Source organism: Xenopus laevis, chromosome 3L, assembly GCF_017654675.1.
Source record: "Xenopus laevis strain J_2021 chromosome 3L, Xenopus_laevis_v10.1, whole genome shotgun sequence".
NCBI lineage: Eukaryota > Metazoa > Chordata > Amphibia > Anura > Pipidae > Xenopus > Xenopus laevis.
Genome location: NC_054375.1, coordinates 87901326 through 87927379, shown reverse-complemented (window position 1 = coordinate 87927379; position 26054 = coordinate 87901326). Strand labels below are relative to the sequence as shown.

General features: G+C 37.8%; 1 protein-coding gene across 1 annotated transcript in view; it reads left to right on the top strand.

The window, feature by feature from the left end:
- The window catches only part of camk1d.S (calcium/calmodulin dependent protein kinase ID S homeolog), a 147623-nt gene that overhangs the window by 106444 nt on the left and 15125 nt on the right, over positions 1-26054 (top strand). The window contains 3 exon segments of the mRNA NM_001090721.1: positions 20158-20296; positions 21668-21794; positions 23045-23120. Coding sequence (NP_001084190.1) covers positions 20158-20296; positions 21668-21794; positions 23045-23120 — 342 coding nt within the window.

The following is a 26054-nucleotide window of genomic DNA, read 5'->3' as shown; positions in this document are numbered from 1 at the left end:
ATATATGTATTTATAGAAGCTTTTGCCATTACCTTGTGAATACTCTCCCACTCCACCATTTCTATGGGCTCCCCTAGTCTCTGTTCCCATTTCAGCATAGTAGTAGTTTTCCCCTGAGTATATGCGGCTTCCACAAGACAAGAATATAAAACACTAATTTTATGTTTGCGTAAGGGATGGTTACATAGGGATTCGAAGGAGGAGATATCGGGAGTATTTGAAACATTTTAATTACATTCTTGCATAAAAATGGAGGAGATTCAGATTGACTACAGTACTAAGGTATTTTGAATGTTTTGTCACCTGTGCTAGAGGAGATTTAGTGCAAGTGACAAAATGTACCACATGCCATTACACTTATGTCTGGTCTCTGCCACCTGACGCACATCTCTGTCAGCTTCCTCAGAGGCATTGGGTCAACTGTTTATTATTTTGGCTTTTTATTAAAGGGATAAATACAAAGGTCATAAGTTTGAACGCTCCCTGTTTTGGTGAAATAGACCCTTGTTGCTTTGCCACAATGCAGTCAACTGAGTTTAAAGGGATACTGTCATGGGAAAAAAATATTCAAAATGCATCAGTTAATAGTGCTGCTATTTCTCAAAAGAGCAAACAGATTTTTTTATATTTAATTTTGAAATCTGACATAAGGCTATACATATTGTCAGTTTCCCAGCTGCCCCCAGTCATGTGACTTGTGCTCTGATAAACTTCAGTCACTTCACTGCTGTACTGCAAATTGGAGTGATATAACCAGCATTAAAAAAGTGTGAGTTTTTTAATTTATAATATTGATGTATAGGCAGCCATCTCAGGTCATTTTGCCTGGTCTTGTGCTTTCAGAAAGAGCCAGCACTTTAGGATGGAACTGCTTTCTGGCAGGCTGTTGTTTCTCCTACTCAATGTAACTGAATGTAACACAGTAGGACCTGGATTTTACTGCTGTGCTGTTCTTAGATCTACCAGGCAGCTGTTATCTTGTGTTAGGGAGCTGCTATCTGGTTACTTTCCCATTGTTCTTTTGTTTGGCTGCTGGGGGGGGTGATATCACTCCAACTTGCAGTACAGCAGTAAAGAGTGATTGAAGTTTATCAGAGCACAAGTTGCATGACTGGGGGCAGCTGGGAAACTGACAATATGTAAAGCCTCATGTCAGATTTCAAAATTAAATTAAAAAAAATCTGTTTGCTCTTTTGAGAAATGGATTTCAGTGAAGAATTCTGCTGGAGCAGCACTATTAACTGATTTTTCCCATGACAGTATCCCTTTATGTAAAAAAATCTCCCATCTTTATATCATATTTACCTTTAATACTGTGTTGTGGTACACTGAGGTTCTACTATGTGCAAAAGTGCCAATCATTAATTAAAATATAGTTTTGCTAGTCTTATGAGGTGATCTGTTTTTCAGATGGCTCTGAAGGGGCCCAGTATGGGGATTGTGATGCAAAAGAAAAACATAGGGAAAAACATTTTTAAAATGTTTTCTGTAGGTGGTGGCTACCGCAATGTCTCATCTTTACGTACAGCTCAAAAAACCTGGCTGTAGGTTCCATCCTGGGAGTTGACTTGCCTAGTATAAGGCAGTTACCAGTAGGCATCTTTTCTCTTGCTTTCACTCTGACAACACATATTCTAGTCATTAAGGGCACCATACTTTGCAAACTGTTTATGAACGTTACCTGGGAATGTTTACATTATATCACTTTTAAACTGAAACCCACCTGATACTTGTCTAGAATACCTGCATAATTTGTTCAGCAAATGTGAGGTCTGTCCTGGGAAACAAATTGGTGTTGATCTTAAGGTGGCCATACACAGACAGATTTTAGCTGCCTATTCAGGCCTGTCGAATTGAATTGGCAACTTATTTGCCTACATATGGGGCCCTCAAACTGGCCCACCCAACTAATATCTGGTCGAAAAATTGCCCAGATGTTCATCAGGCAAGTTTGATTTTACCATCCGCATCTGCATGTCGATGCTGTCTTTGATCCAACCACCGGCATTACAGCAATTATGATCTGTTTCTTGGCCCAAGGGCCAAATGGTAGGATCAGACAGATATTTCCCAGCTCAAGGTGGGCATATTTTAGCAAGATCTGCTCATTTAGCAAAACAAGCATATTTTATCATGTTTTGTCCAGGCCCGGATTTGTGGAGAGGCCACCCAGGCCTAGGGCGTCAGGATTTTAGGGGGCGGCATGCTGCCCAACCACACCCATATTGGTTCAAAAACACTGGGGATGCACAGGAGATATGATCGTTTTTTAAATTTCCTGTGTGCCAATCCCCATTGCTCTGGTCCCGATGATGAAAATGTTAGCGTATAGAAGGGATATGTAAATCCGACCCTGGTATTGTCAGCTTCGGATTAATGTTGTACCAACCATTTTATACTAGCATGTATAGTTTAGCTGCTCATGGTCCTTGGAATATTCATTCAGATAGATCCCAATAAAGCTAATTCAAACCACAACGAAGAATTATGGCACTCAAGATGTTTTCTGACATTTTGTCTTTGTGCCATAATCACAGTTATTATATGCCATACCTATGGTGATTCTGATTTCTCATAAACAATTCCAGGCGGTTTGTTTCTGTGTTGTCATTGGCAGTTGTTGATATAATCTATATAATCCATATAGTGAGATGGACTCTGCCAAGGCACAAGAAAAGTGGAGTGCAGTTACTTTGCCAGTGAGCAAGAGCTTGTTGTGCTGCACAGGATGTAATGGGATTATTAGAAGATCCTGGACAAATCTGTTATAGAAGCTTTAAGTATTTTCTGGTGCATTGTTGTCCCCTTATAATATCATCATGCAATGCTGTTTTTATTAAATCATTTTAAAAATGGTGTATGTGTTTATGTGACCAGAGGAAAAACTCAATCAAATCAAAGAGTGCAGCTGTTATATTTTACTTGGGCAACACAGCATGCATCATGTAAGCCCACAAATGGAAGAAAATTATATTTATTCAGTCAAGAGAACAGGTGCACAGTTACATTAAATGTAGTTTTCAATCAAATGTTCCTATATAAATCCAATCCACCACGAATCAATCAAATTTCATGAACAGTAATTGTGTAACATGTCTAACCTTGTCTGTAAAAACAGTGCCAGTATTCAGAAACAATTGTATTTTAGGGAATAGACGTGACTTGGCCTGGGACAGGTGGAATTCCGCTAATCTACATTCTGGAACTATTTTATCAGTAGTTTCTTCACATATATTATTCTGAGTGAATGATATGCAGCTTACTGAAAGTATACAGTGAATGCTGAATTATTTGAAGGAGGGCTACCTGTATAATGTGTGGCAATGCAGAAGTACTAGATTTGTCAAGGCAATGAGAAGATGTAGGAAATAAAGGTATTGTCTCTTTTGCTTTTAGCATAAAACAGCATACATAGTAGACTAATAGGGAGTTTACAGAAATGTGTGGTTCTTTGAAAGCATTTGACAAGGTACTTTATCAGGATAATACACTCTTCAATCTTCATGGATTTAGAACCACACAAAAGCAGCATAATAATCAAGTAGTACAAGAAACCTCTTAAAATGTTGCTATCCTGAAATCCTGAATGTTTTGGAAGTGAACCCATATTGTGTAGGATCGTGTAGATACATCACCCCTGTGGTGCTCTGGCTGTTACTGGTGAGATTATGCCGTCCGAGTATTAATGTGAGAAATTGTGCTCATTTATCTTGGTACAGTGACCAGTAAAAGTACTGTCAGCTGCATAAATATACTATAATATAAAGGGGAATAGACTATATTGTTTTCCCACATAAGCATATACAAATATCCCAAGTCAAATGATACAGATCTTTAAAATTAAAGGTCTGTTTCCTAATTTTCAAGGTCAAGAAAAAAGTGAGTGCCAAAAAAACTGTGAAAATGTTTTATTTTTTTCCCCAAATGCTACGTTAATAAAAATACAGCAAAATATTTCAGTGCAAGTTTTTTTCCGCAGAAAAAGCCATTAATATATACTGACTACTCTAAATTCTAAAGAATATGTTTGACTGTCAGTCCTGTTTTTTCTGCACTTTTTTTCTGAAATTGTAAAAATAACACAATTAAAATTTTGATTAATCGGCTGCTTAGTGTCGATGGCATAGTAAGAAATATTGGACTTGCTGGTCCCATAAGTGGGACTGTGCGCATAGGGCCGGAATGAGGGGTGAGCAGAAGAAGAATGTACAGTGGTAGACCCGATCCTGACCAGAAACTGCAGGCACTCTCTCCGATCCCTCGTCGATTGTCATAAGAAGTAAAAGGTATGCACGAGAGGAACGAGAGAGAGTCATGTATTGTGTATGGAGAAGCTGACCACTGGGGTGTGGGGGCATTTGAGGTGGCAGCCCCAGTGGGCCCAATACACCCCAGTCTAATGCTGGGCACTTTTCTAGGGCTAAACAGTGGGGGGGGAGCACTAGGCACATCTTCTGCCTGCATACCCCAAATTCTGACCCTCCTATAACTCGTTTATCAGCACAGCAGTGAGCAATGGTAACCTATTGTGTGGGTTGCAGATAAGTAGGGGGGATTTACGAGGGGAAGGGGTACCCTGCTTTGGCCACATTTACCTTTTGGCCTGGCACTGTGAACTTTACTTTTAAAACAGTAACTGAACTATTAAAACATACTTGATATGCTATATTCTCAAGCAAAGCCATTGGTCAAAGTATACCTGAGGTTTAGGGTGCTCTGATATTTCAGCAGAATGAAGCATTTTATAAGTGATGCTGCTGTGCAAAACATTTATTTTAGTATGGAACCTTAAATGGGCGGTTTACCTTTAAATGAACTTCGAGTATTATGCAGCCAGTGGTACTCTTGAGACAATTTGCAACTGGTCTTCATTGATTACTGTGGTAGTGCCGTTTTTGAATGTTTTTCTGTTTTTTATGTTCATCAGTTATCAAGTTTGAAATTTCAGCAGCTTTCTCATTCTCAGTAGGGTCTAGTTTATCTGGAAAATGATCAGAAGAGGTCTGAATAGGAAGATAAGTAATACAATGTAACAATAGCTAAAAGTGTAGCCTCACAGAGCAATGGTGTATTTTTTTGGCTACTGGGGGTCAGTCAGTTTGTGAAGATTCTCATTCATCCAGGTCATGGTATAGCTGTAGAAATAAGTCAAATCAACGGGACTTGTGTTTTTCTTGAAGACATCTCACCAGTCATCCAACTGGCTTTCTCAATTCAGAATTCAGTCACTACCATTTGAAAGCTGGAAAGAGGCAGAAAAAGCCAAATCATGCAATAACTATAAAAAATGAAGATCAATTGAAAAAAGTCTCTAAGAAAAAAGTTGCTACAATTAAACATTTTTATAAAATACTAAAAGTAAATATAATGAAGAACTGCCCTTTTATATATATATATATATATATTTTTTTAGACAATTTGAAATTGATCACTATAGGTTTTTTGTTTTTTTTAATTATATATCACTCTCTAACCTAAAATCTAAAGTGGCATGTGTTTGTCACTCCCCAACTGTCGGCAACACCATTTGTCGCTGCATCGCTCATGTCCAGTGAAATAGTGACAGGAGCTGTTGGTGGTGGTTGCCTCACTTTACTTTTACTGGGGCCCCTCAGTAGCTAGAACACTGCCTAGCCCAACTTTAACATGACTTTGGGAGTTGAAGTAAGCATGTTTTATGATAGCAGCACAAGGGGCGAAAATATAAGATTTAAACAATTATGTAAATAGTATGGGAAGGGAGTTGTATCTCTCTTTTGCATAGCCTCTTTCTACATGCAAACTCATAAAGCAGTTCTGCTTTAAACTTTAACAGCTATACTAACGAGGGATGCACCAAATCCACTATTTTGAATTCTGCCGAACCACAGTATCCTTTGCGAATGATTCGGCTGAATACCAAAACAAATCGGAATCCTAATTTGCATATGCAAATTAGGGGTGTGAAGGGGAAAACATTTTTTACTTCCTTGTTTTGTGACAAAAAGTCATGCGATTTCCCTCCCTCTCCCTAATTTACATATGCAAATTACGATGTGGTTCGGCCGAGCAGAATGATTCGCCGAATCTGAATCCTGCTGAAAAAGTGAGTAGAAAAGATTAGATGTGCACTCCATTCACCCATTCGATTAAAAAAAGCAAATGTTTATTTCAGCATATTAAAAACATCCATTCCCTGACACGTTTCATATGATCCGATACGTAGTCATAGGTAAGGCCGAATCCCAAACCAAATCCTGGTTTCGGTGCATCCCTAGTACTAACTTCTATTTAGGGTGTCTGTCCCATTTTATACTCTATAGGCTTAAAGGAACAGTAACACCAAAAATTGAAAGTGTATCGAAGTATTTAAAATCTAACTAATGTTCTGCACTGGTAAAACTAGTGTGCTTGCTTCAGAAAGACTACTATAGTTTTGTAATGCTAATCTGGGCTATCCAGACCATAAGGAGTTAAAGTGTCCAGCTACTGGTGTGAGCATGGGTTACACTGCGACTTACACAACAGGTTTGGGGCCTTCGCCAGGTGGAAGCTTTCCCCTTTGGGTGTAGTAGAACTACAAAACACAGGCTACTGTATACAAAAATAGATAGGAATTGGACGCTAGGAGGTTCTTGATAAAATAACAGCAACAACAAAGACAATTGACCACAGATTTTACTCAGTGGTTTAAAGTAATGCTCACATTTAATAAAGTGTATCATAAATTAGGAATCCAATACATGCACTGATAATGAATGGTCAATAACATAATAGAACCAAGTCTTGCCTCTTTCCAAAGGGAACCATAAAAATGCCATCTGGTTGTTAGGCCTAGGAATCAGAAAGTTAATTAACTGGGAGCTTACATTTTTAAAAATAATTGTATTGATTGTCTGTTAAGGTCCTCTCTTATTTGTGCTTCTCACTGACCTTTAAATCTCTGATTGCAAGGAGTCAGTTAGCCTATGTGTCCCTTTGGTGAAAAAGGTTACATTTAAAACACGGTGTCCACATAATAAACTGCACAAATTGCGTATATGTGATTCTGTCATTTGATTACTGTGCTTGTGCTTCAATGGACAGGTGTCTAGTACATAGGGAAGATATTTGGAACTGCTATTTGGTATCTAGCTGAAAGGCTCAGAGCTGTGGCATAAATAATATAAAACATGCAACTGCAAAATGTCCCAGATTGTCACGGTCTCTTAGTCATTCTGCAAGATATTTGTGGGAAATTTCTAACCACCACATTTCAATTTGTATTAATATCCAGCCCTGTATCAGCAATATTCAAGTGTAAGAATGCAAGATCTGGGAGATCTACTGTACATTCACGTTACTGTATGCCAGTGGCTCAGTAAATATCATATAAAAATGTATCAACATATGGCAGCAACAAAAGCAGCTTTTCCATACAGTTATACTTACATCCTATTACATTGCTTATTGGTCATGAACCGAATACACTATTTTAGGATTCAGCCAAATCCCAAATCCTTTGTGAATGATTTGGCCGAATACCGAATTGAATCCAAACTTTAATTTGCATATATATGAGGAGAAAAAGAGGAAAAAATGAACTTCTAGGCGAAATTTTTGACTTTCTTGTTTGTATGATGAAAAGTCACGTGATTTTTCGGATTCAGTTCGGCTAGGAACATAGATTTGGCCGAATCTGAATCCTGTTGAAAAAGGGTTACTCTTGGCTGAATCCTGAACCGAATCCTGGATTCGATGCATCACTAATTACTTAGACTTGATTCAGATTTGTTTTCTGAATACATTGTGTGCAACCAGTGGCATAACAATCCTATAGCATGTGCACACTGCAAGCTTTGGGTTTATTGATGTGTATAGCACACTGTAATAGATGTTTCACAGCCTGACTTCTGTCCATGTTTTCTCCAGCTAATGGCAAAACACAAGCATTTTATAAATAGCTTAAGAAGAACTTCTGTATGCGTATGATTAGTGTTAGTACTCCTCCTGCTGCAATCATTTAGAATTGCAGATACACAGAGTCAAGATTTAACTCAGTACAATATTTGTGGTGTTCTGGTACTGAACTATCAGCAGCCTTCAACTGTTTGTGATTATATAGTTAAATAATAATTATATTTCAATGAGATCCCAAAGGTTGGTCTGTGTTGAGTGATTGTATTTAAGCCTGATATTGTTCATTTCACTGGCATCTTACAAAGCTTGATAAATATGCCCCATTTACCCCCCTACCCACCATGGATTGCTTTCCACCTGTTCTGCCCTTTGGTTTCCGTGCAATGTGATCTACTACAGGTACCTATTTCTTTTTTTCTCCTCTGCTCAATATATTGTAACCACTACAATATTTGAACCCATTGCTATGAATTCACAACAAGCCAGGTGTATAAATTATCCAGTTTCTATTTGCTTTATATTAAAATCTGAGAGACCCATTTTTCAACAAGTTAATTTTCTCTAAAACCACAAATGCCATGCAATGTATTAAAAGATTTGAATATAAAAAGCATGAACAAAAAAAGCAGAATGATCTGAATAAACAACAAAACATCAAAAATCCCTCTGTTTCGTGCAATTACTAGGGCACAAAAACTTCTAACACCCCGAATTAAAGAAAAATTGTACAATTGGGTAAGGACAACTCCCACTGACTTTTAGATGGCAAACTTTTGTATTAGAGTTTTCTTGGTTTTAACGCTTAATAAATCACACATTTTTCTTGGTTTAGAGTAATCAGAAGAAAAAAAACACTATTTTTAATGCTAAAAAATATGTTTCGTGAAATGAAAAAAATACGAATGTTCGTAAATGGGCCCTGTAGTGTCTGCAATTAAAACAATACACACTTGGGGTTGTGATTAAAGGAAAACTATACCCCCCAAACAATGTAGGTCTCTATAAAAAGATATCACATAAAACAGCTCATATATAAAATCCTGCTTCATGTAAATAAACCATTTTCATAATAATATACTTTTCTAGTAGTATGTGCCATTGGGTAATCATAAATAGAAAATTGCCATTTTAAAAAATAAGGGCCGCCCCCTGAGATCGTAAGATTCACTGTACTCACAAACATACCAACAAACCATACATGTTAGGTCACATGAGCCAATTAACAGACAGAGTTGTGTATTTTGCTTCCACACTTCTTCCTGTTACAGTTAGTGTTGTAGTATTTCTGGTCAGGTGATCTCTGAGGCAGCACACAGACCATCACGAAATGGTGGCTCAAGGCAAGAGATGTAAAAGGGCAATATTTACTTAAATATATATTCCAGTTTGGTAAGATTCTTTAATATGTCATTCAATTTGATATAAACTATCTGTTGCTTAAGTATTCATTTTGGGGGTATAGTTTTCCTTTAAGTGGTACCAGTAGCGTATTCAAGTGCAATGCTGCCCTAGGCACCAGACCTGTGAGCACCCCGTGATGCCACAACGCAATGCTAGATGGACCCCCTACCCCCACCTCTGCTTCCATATTTAATATAAAAGCATCTGGCTGCAGAGGAAGTATTTTTTTTAAAGGTTTTTTCTATTTACCATATAGGCATCCGAGGGCTGCCCCTTTAAAGACACCGCCCTTGGCATAGGCCCTTGCATGCCTGTATGATAAATACACCTGTGTGGTATATGTTCCTTGTTTTACAAACGTTGATTGCTCTTCCCTCTGCCTCAGGTCATGATTTAAAGCAGTATATACATACCTCCCAATTGTTTTTTGTGTGGGATATTCCCAATTTTGACAGCTCGGCTCCCAGTCCCAGATTCTTATTAACATGTCCCGCATTTCCCTTTGATCTCTTGCATGATGCCAGAAAAAGATACATAGTTTCTGAAATTTACACAACCTTTTCACCTTCATTAGCAAAACTCTAATAACACATAAAACATGTACCTTAACCCCCAGAAATATATTCAAACTTGTTCAAACTTTCCATGACCTGCTAAATTTTTTAAAAGGAATGTAGTATTTAGGGGTGTGGTCCCAAAAGTGGCATGGCATTGGCACGACAGATCTTTTTGTCGCTCTTTCCATTTTTCAAATGTTTGGACGTATACATCAACAGACACTGTACTGGGCTGTTCGGGGGCCCACCGGGGCTGTCACCCTCAGCTCCTCCACCCGACCCCCCTCACTCCTACTTTTTCCGGCTGAGGTGAGAGGGGAGCACTCACAGTTCCTGACAGGGATCAGGCCTGAGTCAGCCGGGGCCCACAGGGTTTTTTCCCAGTGTCCTGCCTGCCCGGTCTGACCCTGGTAGTACTTACCATGCAGATTCCTTCAAAGTAAACAGATGAATGGAGAGCAACAGATAGTATGAAGTCAAGCCATTTGTTTGGGCTACAAATCTGCTGGCTCTATAAGAAATAATAACTAGGCAAGGAGTGTGACATAAGTCATATTTAAGAATGCAATAAAACATGAGTCTTAGCTGAAAGAGTTCTATCAGTGGTTATAAAAAAAACTGATTTATAGGTAGCTAACTATTTCCTGCATAATTCATTGCCTAAAACGGAGAGACCGAGACAGACGCTACTATTTTCCTGGAAGAAAATTTTTGCTTTAGGCGTCTTCATGTCCCAGGATATTCAGTAGCAAAATAAACTATAGACATTTTTTACTGGATCTAGCTCGTAACAAAACAAGTCCAACTATATTTTTACATGAATACTGCCTACTGGGTTTCAACAAGAATGCGTATTCAAGACATCACTGCAGGAGCTGACGGATTTAAACCCATTATTAATTTTTTGTGTACAGTTAGTGTTATTAAGCTTTTGAGCTCATGTCAAAATGGGGAGTTGCATATCTCCCCTTAAATGTTCTAAGCAGCATTATTACATACTGATAAGAAAATCAAAAGTGTAAGTTACTGACCAAGAGAAATTTTTCTCTCTTTTTTTTTAAATTAGCATCTTTTTTTCAGTGTCAGGGCTTTTCCTGGTGATAGCACAGAACCAATTTATTGCCACAGATAAGCAGGAGAATCCATGGAGGCTGCTCATTATATAATGCTGGGTGGTTTATTGAGAAGAATTTGTACAGTGTAAATGGGAGAGGTTACACAGCTTGTACTTGTAATAATGCGACACACAGGGGAGCACAGCTGCCCACATAGAATTAGTGTCCATTTGAAAGTGTCCACACTGGTTGCTATGAAATCTCTATGAATAAAATATTTCCCATGGACTTCAATAAACTTGCATCTAGTGGGCAAAAAAACAGTGCCTTGTAGGCTATATTACATTTACATCTGTTACATTAAAAAAATGAACCTCTCAAACATGGGCATCCCAGGGTTTTTCCTCAATAAGAAGAAAAGGTTTTAGGGTTCTGGCTGGTGGGCCCTTAAAGGGTGGTTCATCTTTAAGTTAACTTTTAGTATGTGTTAGTGTAGCCAATTCTAAGCAACTTTTCAATTGATCTTCATTATTTGTTTTTTTATAGTTTTTGAAGTATTTGCCTTCTCTCTCCAGCGCTTTCCCATTTGCAAATGGGGGTCACTGACCCCATCTAAAGAACAAATGCTCTGTAAGGCTACAAATGTATTGTTGTTGCTATTTTTTATTATTCATCTTACTATTCAGGTCCTCTCCTATTCATATCCCATTATCTCAATCAAATCAATGCATGGTTGCTAGAGTAATTTAAACCCTGCAACCAGATTTCTGAAATTGCAAACTCTACATCATACTAAAGGTTAGTTAAAGGAGAACAACCCCTTTAATATTAGGTTCTCTGGTGGGCACCAGTCTGACATTTGTTCTCTTGTTTGTTTGTATATATTAGTGCGTTCCAACATCAGTTCAACAGTTTTTAAAGGCATCCTTAAATAAACACAAGTGCATCTCTGATAGTTTTATGAAGTGATGTTTGCCAGGGTGATTGTGGATTGTGCAGTGGCGGAACTACCGGGGGAGCAGGGCCCCCCAAGCAGCTCGCGCGCCACTCAGTTCTGCGGCCGTTTCCGGCCGTATGGAGGGGGCAGGGCCCGGCTGCACGTCCCGCGCCAGGGCCCGCCCCCCTCTAGTTACGCCTCTGGGATTGTGTACTGTGGGTTATGCTCTTTAGACCATCCATTTAGTAAATTCTTGCAGAACTTGTGTGTGTATATGTATATATATATATTTTATATTTTTGAGAAAGGCCTGATTACAGGCCGAAACATCAATCTTCACAACAATATAAAATTTAAGATGTTTCACACTAAGACCTGCACCCAGGCAACCTTATAATATTTTTTATGTGAGTATCTGCCTATTTAAGTTTTTTATCTGGTTAGTTTTTTGATGATCAAATAACAAGCCTGGGAATTTTCCTCAGTGTTGAGATTAGAAAGATTGTCCATCTGTAAGTTTTTGTTCTTGGAGTTTTTTTTTGTCATATATTTGGTGTCTTTGTACTGACCTCTGCTGGAGAAATACTAGAAGTGTACATTTGACTTTAAGCAAAAATGCATAGATTTTTTTCAAGTGATCACTCATCATGTCAATTTCTTTAGTTTTTCTATTACTAAAGATATGACTTTTAATTTAACTTGTAATATAAAATTCCTCCAATGCCACTGAAAGCCCCTTAACTCTTTTGCACCAACACACAGTAAAGGCCTAGTAGCCCACTAAACTTCTACATACACCGTTATACTTTGGGGCAGATTTATCAAGGGTTGAATTTCGAAATGAAAAAAACTTCGAAATTCGACCATCACATACCGTAGTCCGACATACGAAATCGAAGGATTTTTAAGATCGTACTCCGATCATACGATCGTACTTCGATCGTACTTTGATTCAAATGATTTAAACGTACACGTTGACTTCTAAAAACTTAGCCAAATGTTGCTAATATGTTCTAGGAGATCCCCATAGGCTAACATAGCAATTCGGCAGGTTTAAGGTGGCGAAGTGTCGAAGTCGAAGTTTTTTAAAGAGACAGTACTTCGAATTTGTGAAGTATTTTCACTATTCGGCCTATTCGATGGTCGAAGTACCCAAAAATTACTTTGAAATTCAAAGTTTATTTAATTCGAAAATTCACTTCGACCCTTAGTAAATGGGCCCCTTTGTGTATGTAAAGCTCCCTCAGTGCATATAAAAATATTTCTGAGTTACTGAATATTCCTTGCAGTACAGCTGTAGATCTGCCAAGAATAGGCCTTCCAGCAGAAGTGAAAGACCATACAAAAAGAAGTTGGGAGACCATCAAGAGACACATGACAACTGTGATGGACTTACAGGCCTTGTTGTCTCAGACTAGAGAAACTATTCATACAACTGTTGCCCAAGTGCTTCACCAGTCACAGCTTTGACACGAGAGCTTGTCAGATGGGAATGTTCCAGATAAAAAAGCCTTTATTGTCGTAAGCAGAGTAACATAGACAGGACTCAAGCTTGACAAAGAGTATGTAGGCTCGAAATGTTGCTCTGTCTTTGTTGCTCTGCTTAAGATAATAAAGGCGTTTTTATCTGTAGTGCTGCCCATCTGAATTGCTGACAAGTATATACACGTGTGGAAGGACACGAGTGAGAGTGCACCCGTAAACAGGGGCGCTCCGCCAATGAGGCGAATTGAGTCTCTTGCCTCAGGCGGCAGCTCCCCCCTGGTTACCAGAGACGACAAAAATGTCGCTCCTGGTAACTAAGAGCCGAATTTCCGGTTTTCAACCCGGAAATTCAGCTCTTCTAGTGCAGAGCGCGCAACTGCACTCTCTGCCTTAGCAACGTGGACTCCTACCCTGTCCCAGTCTGGAAAAGTGAGTACCGTGGGGAAGGGGGGGGGGGCGGCAAAACAAAGCCCGCCTCAGGCAGCAAAATACGCAGGATCTGCCCTGCCCGTAAACAAAGGATGCTTGTGAGTGCATTTTTAAAAACTGTGTGCTCAGGTCAGAATAAATGCAAAATTTTGTGTTTTCACATTTCTTTGTGCGCTCCACAATTTGAACATTGGTCCTATGGTATGTTGAAGCCAAAATTTAGTTTTTGGCCCTCAGACTAAACACTATATTTGGCATAAGCCATACTGCCCATTGTAATAAACATGCCATCCCCACTGTGAAGCATGGTGGCTTCATCATGCTGTGGGGATGCCTGGATGCAGCAGGCCCGTGAGATCTATAGAATGAAGACAACAAAATGCAGTGAATCCTGGACAAATCTTGATGCAGTCTTCCAGAAACTTGTGCTTTGGGAGGAACTTTTTCTTCTAGCAAGATAAAAACCCCAAGCCCAACACCAAAACTACACAAGAGTCGCTTTAATACAGTAATGGTAATGTCCTTAAAGGAGAAGGAAAGGCTAAAGTTAAGTAAGGTTTATCAGAAAGGCCTACCAGTAAACCCTCAAAGTAATGCTGCTCTGAGTCCCCTGTCAAAAGAAACACTGCATTTCTTTCCTTTTATTGTGTACACATGGGCTTCTGTATCAGACTTCCTGTTTTCAGCTTAAACCTCCAGGGCAGGGCTTGAGCATGCTCAGTTTGCTCCTCTCTCCCTGCCTCCTCCCATCCCTGCTGTAATCTGAGCTCAGAGCTGTAAGTGAGCAGGGAGAGACTCAGGCAGGAAGTGATATCACACCAAGCTTATACGGCAGCTGCTATCCTAAACAAACAGAGACAGTGTCTAGATTTGTTTACTCAGGTATGGTAAATCATTCTGCAGAATAAATATAGTGTTATAGCTTGCACTATTGTGGCTAATCTGTTGGCAATACACTGTCTTGGAGCTCTCCTTCTCCTTTAAATGAACAAGCCATAGTCCAGATCTCAATCCAACAGAGAAGATGGAATTGAAAAAGGCTGCTCACTCACTATCCCCATGGAAAATGTTAGTGTGCAGATGTGCAAAGTTAACCAGATCTATACAGACAGACTCACGGCTATAATGCTGCCAAAGGTACATCTACTAAAAACTGTATGTACACTTATGCATTCACTTATTTTGTGTTTCTTCATTGCAATAAATGTAAATCACTTTGCAAAGAACTTTTTTAAATCTGTATATTTCTGTTGATCATTAAACAAAATAAAAATCCACCGTGATTCAATGTTCTATGATGAAACACAAAGTCAAGGGGGTGAATAATTTTTATAGAAACTGTTAATAGAATAGTACACTTTTCACACTCGGAGAACTTGCAACTTAATTACATTTTATTGAAACAAGATACAAAAAGGTCAGACAGTATAACATTACTATGTCTATCACAGGAGATCAGGTTTGAGCATTAGACAACGAAAAGATTATAAACCACAAGTCAAGAGGAAGCAACTGTTTATCTTGTGGATATATAATAACAGCAGGCTCACAGTACATTATGCAGCATATGTCTTTTATATTCATGAGTACAAAATAAGAGATATCCAGGGGTGACAAACTGCACAATAATCTTTGGGCTGCTTGGCTGTTTCAGCTAATAACTCTTCAAACCATTCTGATTCTCTCACCTCCCTTAACCACTCTGTTATTGTGGCAACAGAGGAGGATTACAATATTCTGGCAATAAATGCATTATATAAATAAATATATTTTATTTGGAAAGTTATTTTGGGGTCTGCCATTAAGGCACTTAATTGCACGAGTTCAGTTGCCACCAGAAACAAATTTGCAGTTTGATTTTAACAGTCTACTACACGTATCTGTGTTTGTAAGCAACCTATGCCAGACATCTAGCTCATGCAGACATGCATATGATTGTGTCATCCATAGCTTCAAAATAGGAACAGTTGGGCTAAATCAGCAAATTAGCACCTGGGCAGTAACCCATGGAAATAATAATAATAATATTTGCTTTGATTTGTTCTACCTGCAGATGTATGAAAATCATCACTGATCGGTTGTTCTGAGTTATTAATGACTAATTGCAGTTTATTTTCTTAGGACAACTACTGTCCACATCATACTAAAAGATAATTTTTAAGTGAGCTCCCACTTTAATAAAGGACATGGTTAAAATGTTTTAATTAATTATGCAGTTTGCCAAAAGGGCTGTCGTTTACATTGCCATAATGTTCATATAAATAGCATCACAGTAATAAGAATTCAGTAACACAGCAGTCAAGCCAGCAGATGGCCCCCTAATGTCTCAAATTCTGTGCTTGTCTTCTCCTAAAGTGCATACAATAAACACTACAATATGATAACACTTTAACACTAATTAACCACCAAATCTATTTATATAACGGTTATCCTGTGGTATCAAAATGCATCATGCAGTATCATATTGCATTATTTAGATGTTGGCTTGGTTTATTCCAAAATGCACCACACTTTTTCTGTACAACTGACATATAGAAATTCAATCCTGTGCAATTGTTAATGTACAAAGGATATCATTTTGCAGTCTGTCATTGACTTATGACCTGTAGCCACATGCACAGAAACTGACAGTGGCAGCACAGTTAGAATGTTCTTTTAAGGAGACTTACTTAAATGGACCTGTCACCCAGACACACAAATCTGTATAATAAAAGTCCTTTTCAAATTAAACATGAAATCCAATTTCTATTTTTCATTAAAGCATTCATAGCTGTTTTAAGCTCATTTCAAAATCTCAGCTGTCAATCAAATATTGTCTGCCCCTCCCCTATGCCTTAGCCATAGAGGCGGGGCGGACAAATACTTTCACTTTCCATTCAGCACTTCCTAGATGTCACTGCTCTCCCCACATTCACCCCCTCTCTTCACTGTTTAATTGTGTAACCAGTGCATGGGGATGGACTTCAGGTCCCCAGTTCTGTTGTACAAATAAGATTCTGAGCTGATGCAAGGCCTTCCTTAATAACAGTGTCCACAAAATGGCTGCTGCCTGCTTGCTATAATTATGAATTTCCAGGCTGAAGGAAACAAGATTCAAATAATTTATATAGTGTAATTAAAGTTCATTTTGCTTAACCAATGTGATAAAATAGGATTTTGAATAATTTTTTTTTTTGGTTGAGATGTCCCCTTTAATACACATTGTACATATATAATACTTATACCTGTTATCCAGAATGCTCAGGACCTGAGGTTTTCCAATAAGGGATCCTTCCTTAATTTGGATCCCCATACCCCAAATCTGCTAAAAAAGTTAACAATTAAATAAACGCAATAGGATTGTTTTGCCTCCAATAAGGATTACATTATATATTTGTTTGGATCAAGTATTAGGTACTATTTTATTGTTACAGTGAAAAGGGAAATTTCTAAAAAATTTGAATTATTTGAATATAATGGAGTCTATTGCAGATGCCCTTCCTGTAATTCAGGGCCTTCAGGTAATGGTTTTCTGGATAACGGATTCCATAAATGTACAGTATATCCATGGCAGAATTACTCCAAAAATGCTTCCAATTACATAAGGGAGTGCAATATGGTTCAATATTACAGAATGGGGAGGATTGCCCTGCTATGCTTTGTGGCATTATATATCATAAATTTGCACTTTTTGAAGGATCAAATGTTATGTGCATTCCTAGTATTTATATCAATCTGGCATATAAACATTTTACATTTTCTTGCATATACAGTATCTCCTTACTGACAGAACTCTCTTGCACCATCTGTGTCAATTGAGCAATCAGTCTCTGTTTAATAAAGGATGTTTTATCTTTTTTTGGCTTTTTAAGATATTGTTCAAAAATGTTCATTTGACAAATTTATATTTATACGAGTGTATTTTCTTTTGTTAGTACATTTCAGCAGCGAAACATGCCTTAGCATAGCATTTAATTAACTTTCTGATCTCAGAGCAAGCCGTCTGATTGTAGGGTGGCTGTCTGAATAGAGGTAGTGTTTTGATCTGGAATTTATGTGAAAAGTCATTAAAAATATTTTTTCTTATTTTCACTTAAAATAAATGTATCTTCAAACAGCTGCCACCTCCTGATATTGGATGAATGCAGGAAGAACTCACATGCCAACAGGTCATTCAGTGTACTGTATATTCTTCCTCAAATTCTATAGTGCCTGTAGATTTTATGTAGTGAAGGAGTTCTGTTCTAGTCCCCCATTTTCCTATTTAATTTGGTACTGGACACCATAATACCCTTGTAGATGCAGATCTCCAGCTTTCAGATACAGTTAGTGCAGGGCCCCTACCTTGTATTATTGTAGGATCTTAAACAAATAATGAAAGTCAGTCTTTTGCTTACAGCCTTGGTTATTGTGTATATGAAAGTACAGTAGATTGAAGTTCAGTAAGGCAATTTAGAAAGAAAAAATAAATGATCACTTGCAGAAAAGCCAAAAAAACCTTCCTTTTTACTTGGTAAAACAGAAGAAAAGCAAGGGGTATTTTGGTAACCTTTGTAGTCCATGAGAGGTCGCCAGCCAAACAGAGGATTGTTTATTCCACTGAGCTGTGTCATAAACCCATTATTTGTGGGTCTGGTTGCAGCACAGAACATCTTTTCTGTGAAGTCAGCATTGCTCAGGGCTCATGAACACAATGCTAACATCTGAAGAAGTAAAATAAGCAAAGGCTTTGGCGGTGGCTTTTATGTAATTGGCTAGAGTGCTTGCTTATATAAACAGAGTGAGGTCATCATTTTATCTATCTATTATTTACAGAATGGAACTACAAATATTGAGTTGGAACTGGCTAAGTGAGGGGGAAATAGTTCAAAACCACTGAATAGCCTCATAATACTTTCAGTATTATGGGGTCGATCAATAATCTGTATCTTTTTCTGAGCAGTACAAAAACTTGGAAAAACATGATAATCTTTTTTCTATTTAACAAATTATTTTCCACTTTGGAATGATTCATTAGAGCAGAGAAATTAATGGGCCAAATCATTTAGCATGCATGCAATTTGGGACAATTGTAGCCATACATTGGTAGAATTACTCATTTGGTGAGGTTGCCAAACAAATTTATCTGGGCCCAATTGGGCCACCCATATGCAGGGTGAAATCTGGCTAATCTGATCATTGACCCTGGGGCCTACAGTGGTCTATTGATGACCTCCCCCCCCATCAACACGATCCTCACCCCACAGGGTTTATGACCAGTTATCGATCAGTCAGGTCTTTGGGGGGGCTCAACAGGTCAGTCAATCATTGGTCGTGGCAAAAAATGCACTTGAACATTTTTGTTATATGTTTCAATGTATCCTGTAGGAAAAACATTTGTAGTTAAAATCAAGTAGAGCAGGAAACCCAACCTTTGTTAAGTCAGGCCAGGGCAGCAGTGTGCAGGGCCTTAGCCCAGGCCTTCTTTTATAGGCTACGTGAGTAGCAGTGTAAAACCAGCAACATGACTCCAAATAATCAACAGCACTTTAGTAGTATTTCAGTCTGAGAGCACAGATTGGGCTTGCCTGTTCAAGACTATTCACTTGCTAAAAAAGATTCATTATACTCTATTCATATAAATATGCAACTTTTCTATGCACTTGTTATTGTAATGGTTTCATTATCATCAGCTTTGGACAGGCTCTAACACCAGAAAAGCAGAATCACATAAAGAATTGGAATGTGTGTATTTATCCCATAGCATTCAGATTCACTGAGCCCTAACTGTGCACACACTGTTGTCTGCAACAGATTTCCAGACATTAATTTTTTATTTGATTTATTTTGTGCTTGGAATGTGCAAGTTAAAGTGCAGTTCTCCACAAATCTCTTTACATTTGTCAATCATATCCCCACTCGATTTCAAAGCCGATAAGTTTTCTCACAATTATAGTTTTGACTTGTTTAAAGGAAAAGTAACACCAATAAATGAAAGTGTTTTAAAGGAATGACAATATAACATAATGTTGCACTGCACTGGTAAAACTGGTGTGTTTGCTTCAGAATCTTTACAATAATTTATATAGACAATCTACTGTGTATCCTATGCACGAATGGCTGCCCCCATGGCTACCCAGCAGCTTGTTCCTATAAAGCGGTAGTTCACCTTAAAGTGTTAGTATGTTACAGAATGTCACTGGTATTTTTTTATTATTTACCTTGTATCCCTTTTCTGTTCAATTTCCATTCAAAAATTACAAAAATAAAAAAATGTGCATAGTCTCAGTATATCACTGCCTACATCATAATAACCCTGTTTAGACATCACTTTCTGCTTTGAACAGTTTCATAGATTAATTGCGTTGTGTGTACTAAGGTCATCACAACAATTTCAATGACATATAATAAAAAACATGGTTTAATTAAGTGCTAAATGTGTTCTGTTTCTTTTTAGAGTGTCTGGAGGAGAGCTGTTTGATAGGATTGTGGAGAAAGGATTTTATACAGAGAAAGATGCCAGTACCCTTATCCGACAAGTTTTAGATGCTGTTTCCTACCTTCACAGACTGGGCATTGTGCACAGAGATCTTAAGGTAAGTTTAAACAGAACCTGGGGAACCTCATATACAGTATATTGACTGAAGCAAAGCAAAGCTGTATTGCATTCTCAAGGCCTGTGTACTAAATCTTGAGAGATGGACATTAGTAGGTGTTTTTTAGGGAGGATCAGACACTTGCAGCTGCTTGGACCTGTATTCAGTTAAATGCAATGCACAATTGCTACATGTATACATCCTTCTGGAGGCAGCTTTAACAGACCATCTGTCTGCTTTGCTTATTCCTTGCATCAATCTATGTAGAGGGAATTTACCATGATAGAGGCCTTAAAGAGATTCTGTCATGATTTTATGATGTCGTTTTTTATTTCTAAATTACAGTTTACACTGCAAAAAATTCACTCTACAATATAACATTTAATTCCTGCACCAGTAAGTGTATTTTTAGTTGTAATATTGGTGTGTAGGCAGCCATCTCAAGTCATTTTGCCTGGCCATGTGTTTCCAGAAAGAGCCAGGACTTTAGGATGGAACTGCTTTCTGGCAGGCTATTGTTTCTCAATGTAACCGAATGTGTTGCAGTGGGACCTGGATTTGACTATTAAATGCTGTTCTTAGAACTACCAGGCAGTTGTTATCCTGTGTTAGGGAGCTGCTATCTGGTTACCTTCCCATTGTTCTGTTGTTAGGCTGCTGGGGGAGGGGGTGGTATCACTCCAACTTGCAGTAAAGAGTGACTGAAGTTTATAAGAGCACAACCCACATGACTGGGGACAGCTGGGAAACTGACAATAAGTCTAGCCCCATGTCAGATTTCAAAATGAAATCTAAAGAAAAAATCAGTTTGCTCTTTTGAGAAACAGATGTCAGTGCAGAAGTTCACTGGAGCAGCACTATTAACTGATGTGTTTTGAAAAAATTTTTTTTCCCCATGACAGAATCCCTTTAACCTCCTTACTCCTGTTTGCCCATCAATTCAATTTAGCCATCCATTTTGTGCAATAATGTACCATCCTGTCTATAATCATATATGAAGTTTCATTCCTTAGCTTCAGATCCCACAAATTAAGATGCCTTTAATTTTTTGATTCATTTTAGGATATCTGTGTGAAATAAGTTAAGAATTACATTTTTTGTGTGTGTTGTTTTTTTATATTTGATTTCTCTGCAAAACAAAGGAAATGTAATTTTTTTTCTCAAATATGACAGCTATATATAGGGGTACATGTGTGTTTGATACAAGAATATATAATTCTTGTAATAACAGTTACATTAAATATGCTTGATTAAAATATTGTTTATCTAGAAGTAGGATTTACATCTTCCATTGTAGCATAACACACAGTGCTAAAAAAAACTGATCACTTCTTTAAAGGTTGGCTTATTTTTTTAATATTTTTTTTCCAGCCTGAAAACTTGCTGTATTTCAGCCAGGTAGAAGAGTCAAAGATTATGATTAGTGATTTTGGTCTGTCTAAAATGGAAGGTAAAGGGGATGTGATGTCTACAGCCTGTGGAACTCCTGGCTATGTTGGTAAGTGGTTGATAAATTAACAAATCAGCCCCAGCACTTGCATCTAGATCTGAAAACATAATTATGTGTAATTAAGATGTCCTCTCTGACTGTCCTGTATTTATTTGAGGGGTCATTAAAAAAAAGCCACTCTACATAAGTACAATAGTTGCATCTGGATGTACTCTGTACCACACTCCAACACACTAGTTAAGGGGCAGAAAGGTATATGCCTACGTGCCTTCCTCGTCGGGCCCCTTATAAAGATAATGCTGATTAACGCAGGCAGAACGATATTCGTTGGAGAAACTGCATTCCGAAATGGAGCACAGAGAACTGTGGCAATTCATTTAGCCTGCAGATCAATGTGCAATGCACAGCAGGTTGTTCCTGTTTTTTACACTTTGCACCCTGCCTTACACCTCATGGATGAACCCTAAAGTCTGTGATTACTCTTAAAATGGATGTGCCACAGAATTTGTAGGAATTCACTATGGATATTCACAGTGTTTGTATTCTTGGTGTACAGAATGCACATGGACAATGGATAGGCCTACATACTGTAGGCATGAGCAACACTTACCCTGGAATATCATGTTACCCTATAGTAAAGCAGTTAAACGATATATATATATGCCTATATAGGAGTGATTCTGCCCCACCTTTTTGCACTACTGTAGGGACCAGGAGGGGCATTGCTAGTACTTGACAGATTCTAAATATTTTATTCTGAATAATTCTGTAATCTATTACCAGTTCCCCTAGTCTCACAGCATTAAATATTTACTTTTTCACACGCACAGCGACTAGCAAAAGTATTCAGACTCTTAACCAAATCTCTTACTTTACTGAATAAAAAACACTATACTGATTTTTTTTCTGCAACATTTGAAATCACTGGTACTCTTTTTTTAAAATTTTTTACCTTACTTTAACACAAAACAAAATGTAAGCATAGGATATATAATTTTATCAATAAGTACATGAGAACATTGATCAATTTGGGCAAGTGTCTGAATACTATTGAATGGTCCTATTTTCCAGTATCTGAGTATCACAGGCAGAGATAATCTTAATCATTTACTAACCTTGGCGTTACTACACCTTAGAAACAGTATTTGAAGATAATGCTAAAAATAATAAAATGTTTATGCATTTTATGTTAGATTCCCTTCACAACATTGGACAGTTTTGTTTGTGTGTTAAGAAGTGTGTGCTTTATTGCTTTCCTTATCCGATGTACAGTAACAAATGTTGGTTATGTTTTATAGCCCCAGAAGTGTTGGCCCAGAAACCCTACAGCAAAGCAGTAGACTGCTGGTCTATTGGTGTTATTGCATACATTCTGTAAGTACAATGACTTTCTTGATGAAAGGCTTTCTAATCACTACTTCACTTCATGTTTTCACACAAACTCCTCACGAATGCTTTAAGGCAGTAGTTTCAAAACCATGTGGTTGGCCTTAAGGAGTCAGAGGAGAGCTCAGCCTAAAGGCCAGTTAGGATGGGATCTGAGAAGAGGTTATTGAGAGAGTTATTGTTATTTCTCCTAGATACACCTAAAGGTCCAGCTTGAAGTTGAGCTAGGGTGCTATTTGTAGTGCATACTTATTTACTATACTAAATAGAAAGTTGTGTTTGTTACCAACTAATGAATTTTTGGGAAAAGTTCATTTGAAAAAGTCCAACAGCCACTGTATTAAGCAATGACAATGTTGGCACATGATCGCTACTCCTTGGCAGAGATCAAAACAGCAAAGATCACAAATGACACTTTCAAATGACAGCAAAAGGCTAGAGTAACAAACAGTGCCTGACCTACAGTCATTGCCCAGGAGACTGCCGTGGGTTAACTTTCTGCCAGTTGGAAATGACCTACAGTGATCCTTTACTTATTTTAAATCTGCTTTCTCTCTGTTTATTTTCAGGGTATTTGGGCATTTTAATCATTTTTAAGGGGGATCTAACATCACAGGCACTGCCGTATACTATGTCGACTGGCAGCCAATTGCCCAATAAGTTGCAAATGGCTACACTGTGCTGGCAGCTCACTCACCAATACAATATAGATTTTTTCAATATCAAGGTGACATTTTACTTTTGATCTGATTTAAGGTCACTAATAAAGACTTTAAAAGCACAGCACACCTGGACACCATAACAAATTTTGGTTGCTCATTTATATTGGATGGGTGCTAAAAATGGAGTAGAGGAAATAAAATGCCTGTATGTATTTGCTATATTTACATTTATCATATGACAACTAAAATTTCGTTGGCGTAGTATGTGTGGTACCTTCATGGCAAATATACATTTTCCAGTAATCCCTTACAGAGCATGAAACCTGTGTTCCATAAAAAGGGGTTGAATAACAGCTTGTTTATTCAGCTAATGTCACTATTGTGTTTTATAAGGATTAAAAAATAGACTAGATAAGCAAAGCAAATAGTTTACCATAGGCCACTATATGAGACTTTGAGTGTAATCCAAGAATATTCTTTAAACACTGCCATAATTACCTCCAGACACCACTGTTTGCATTTTTATTCCTCCCTGAAGTAATGAATTGATAGAAAATGTGTTTAGCCAGTTTGGAATCTACAGAGTAAGCAAAGTCATAGAAACCGGGGAAAACCATCCATTTTTACGAAATATTTTTGCCTTAACAAAGTATGGAACATGTGTTTTTTTCCAGAATGGTAGTTAAGAGCTGAGTTTGTTTTCATGAACTAAATGCAAAGAAGATAATTGCAGCCCAATATGTTTGTCACCAGTTAAATATCTGGTTTATTTTTATGATATGATTTTAATGTTATTTACTGTACAGATACACACAATAGGAAGTAGCCTTGCCCTCTTTTAGATAGATCATATCACTTCCTCTGAATTATGTAATGGGCTAGACTGTAACTGTTATGACAAGGTGACCATACACAAGCCACTATAAGCTGCTGAGTGGGCTCTTCCAGAGCTGCCAGCTTATTGCTCAGTTGATATTATCTATTGAATTTGAAAATATCCTCAGGCAAAGACAAACAACTTGATCCGGTAGATTTGGCCCAATACATATTATCTTTAGACTTACCTTCCAGCAGTCCCTTTTTAAAAATCAGACATTTAGGGGGTTATTTAATAAACTCCGTACGGCAAAAACCCGAAAAAGTTGTGTGCTTTTTTTTTTGTATAAAATCCGAATTTTTAGTGGAAAAACACAAAATTTTCGGAATTTATTATACCCCGAGGATGGAAAAAGTCAATCCGAAAATCCGGCATCTCAGACCTGCCAAGGTTGCATATAAATCCCAAAGACTTTCTGATCTGCGCTGGGTTTCATGCAATAATCCGGACAAAAATCACAATTCACGATTTTTTCCCGCAAACAAAATTTTCAGGAAAGTGCATTAATGAATAAGCCGAAAATACCAGTGCGGATTTGGTCTGAGTTTTTTCAGGAAATATTGAGATAAATTCGGACTTTGATAAATAAACTCCTTAAAGTCATGACAAATCTACTTACAACTCTTCCCAGTTTCAAGTACAATCCAGCCTTGTAGGGTAAAATCCACCATTACATCCCACATAATTAACTTTTTCCCCTTAACAAAGTTTTATTTTCCAGAAAGAGTCATTTCTATTATATACTGATGCATGCTTGCTTATTATTGTGTTTATATACAAATTGACAAGATACCTTAAGGGTAAGGACACACGGGCAGATTCGGGGAGATTAGTTGCCCCAGCGACAAATTGCCTCTTCTTTGGGGCGACAATCTCCCTGAACTGCCTTCCCGCCTGCTATAATGAAAAATCGCCAGCAGGATGGCACTCGCAGCACTCAGTTTTCCAAAGTCGCCTTTTTCTCCTTTTTCAGCTTAGAATGGCTGTCCCCATGGCTGCACAGCATGTTCTTTATTTAAACTATAGTAGAGTTTCTGAAGCAAACACACCAGTTGTACCATTGTAGTGCACAGGACATTATATTACTTTAAAATACTTTAATCTTTTTGGTGTTACTGTTACTTTAAGGGTTTTGTTCTGTATAAGGACATTAGCCCCTAAAGCTTCCACAATTTAATGTACTCGTGTATTATTTATGGTCTAGCCACAGCTCTATAATTTTTCTCGGTTTTGCATGCTAGCTCTCTATTTCATGTGCATAAATTAATGTTATACTGGATAATAACCAGGTTAATGGACTACATTTTAGACTAAATGTCCAGATGTTGGCGTATAGTGAAATTTATCCAGAATATTGTGGTTACAGTAGTTTAATATCTGATT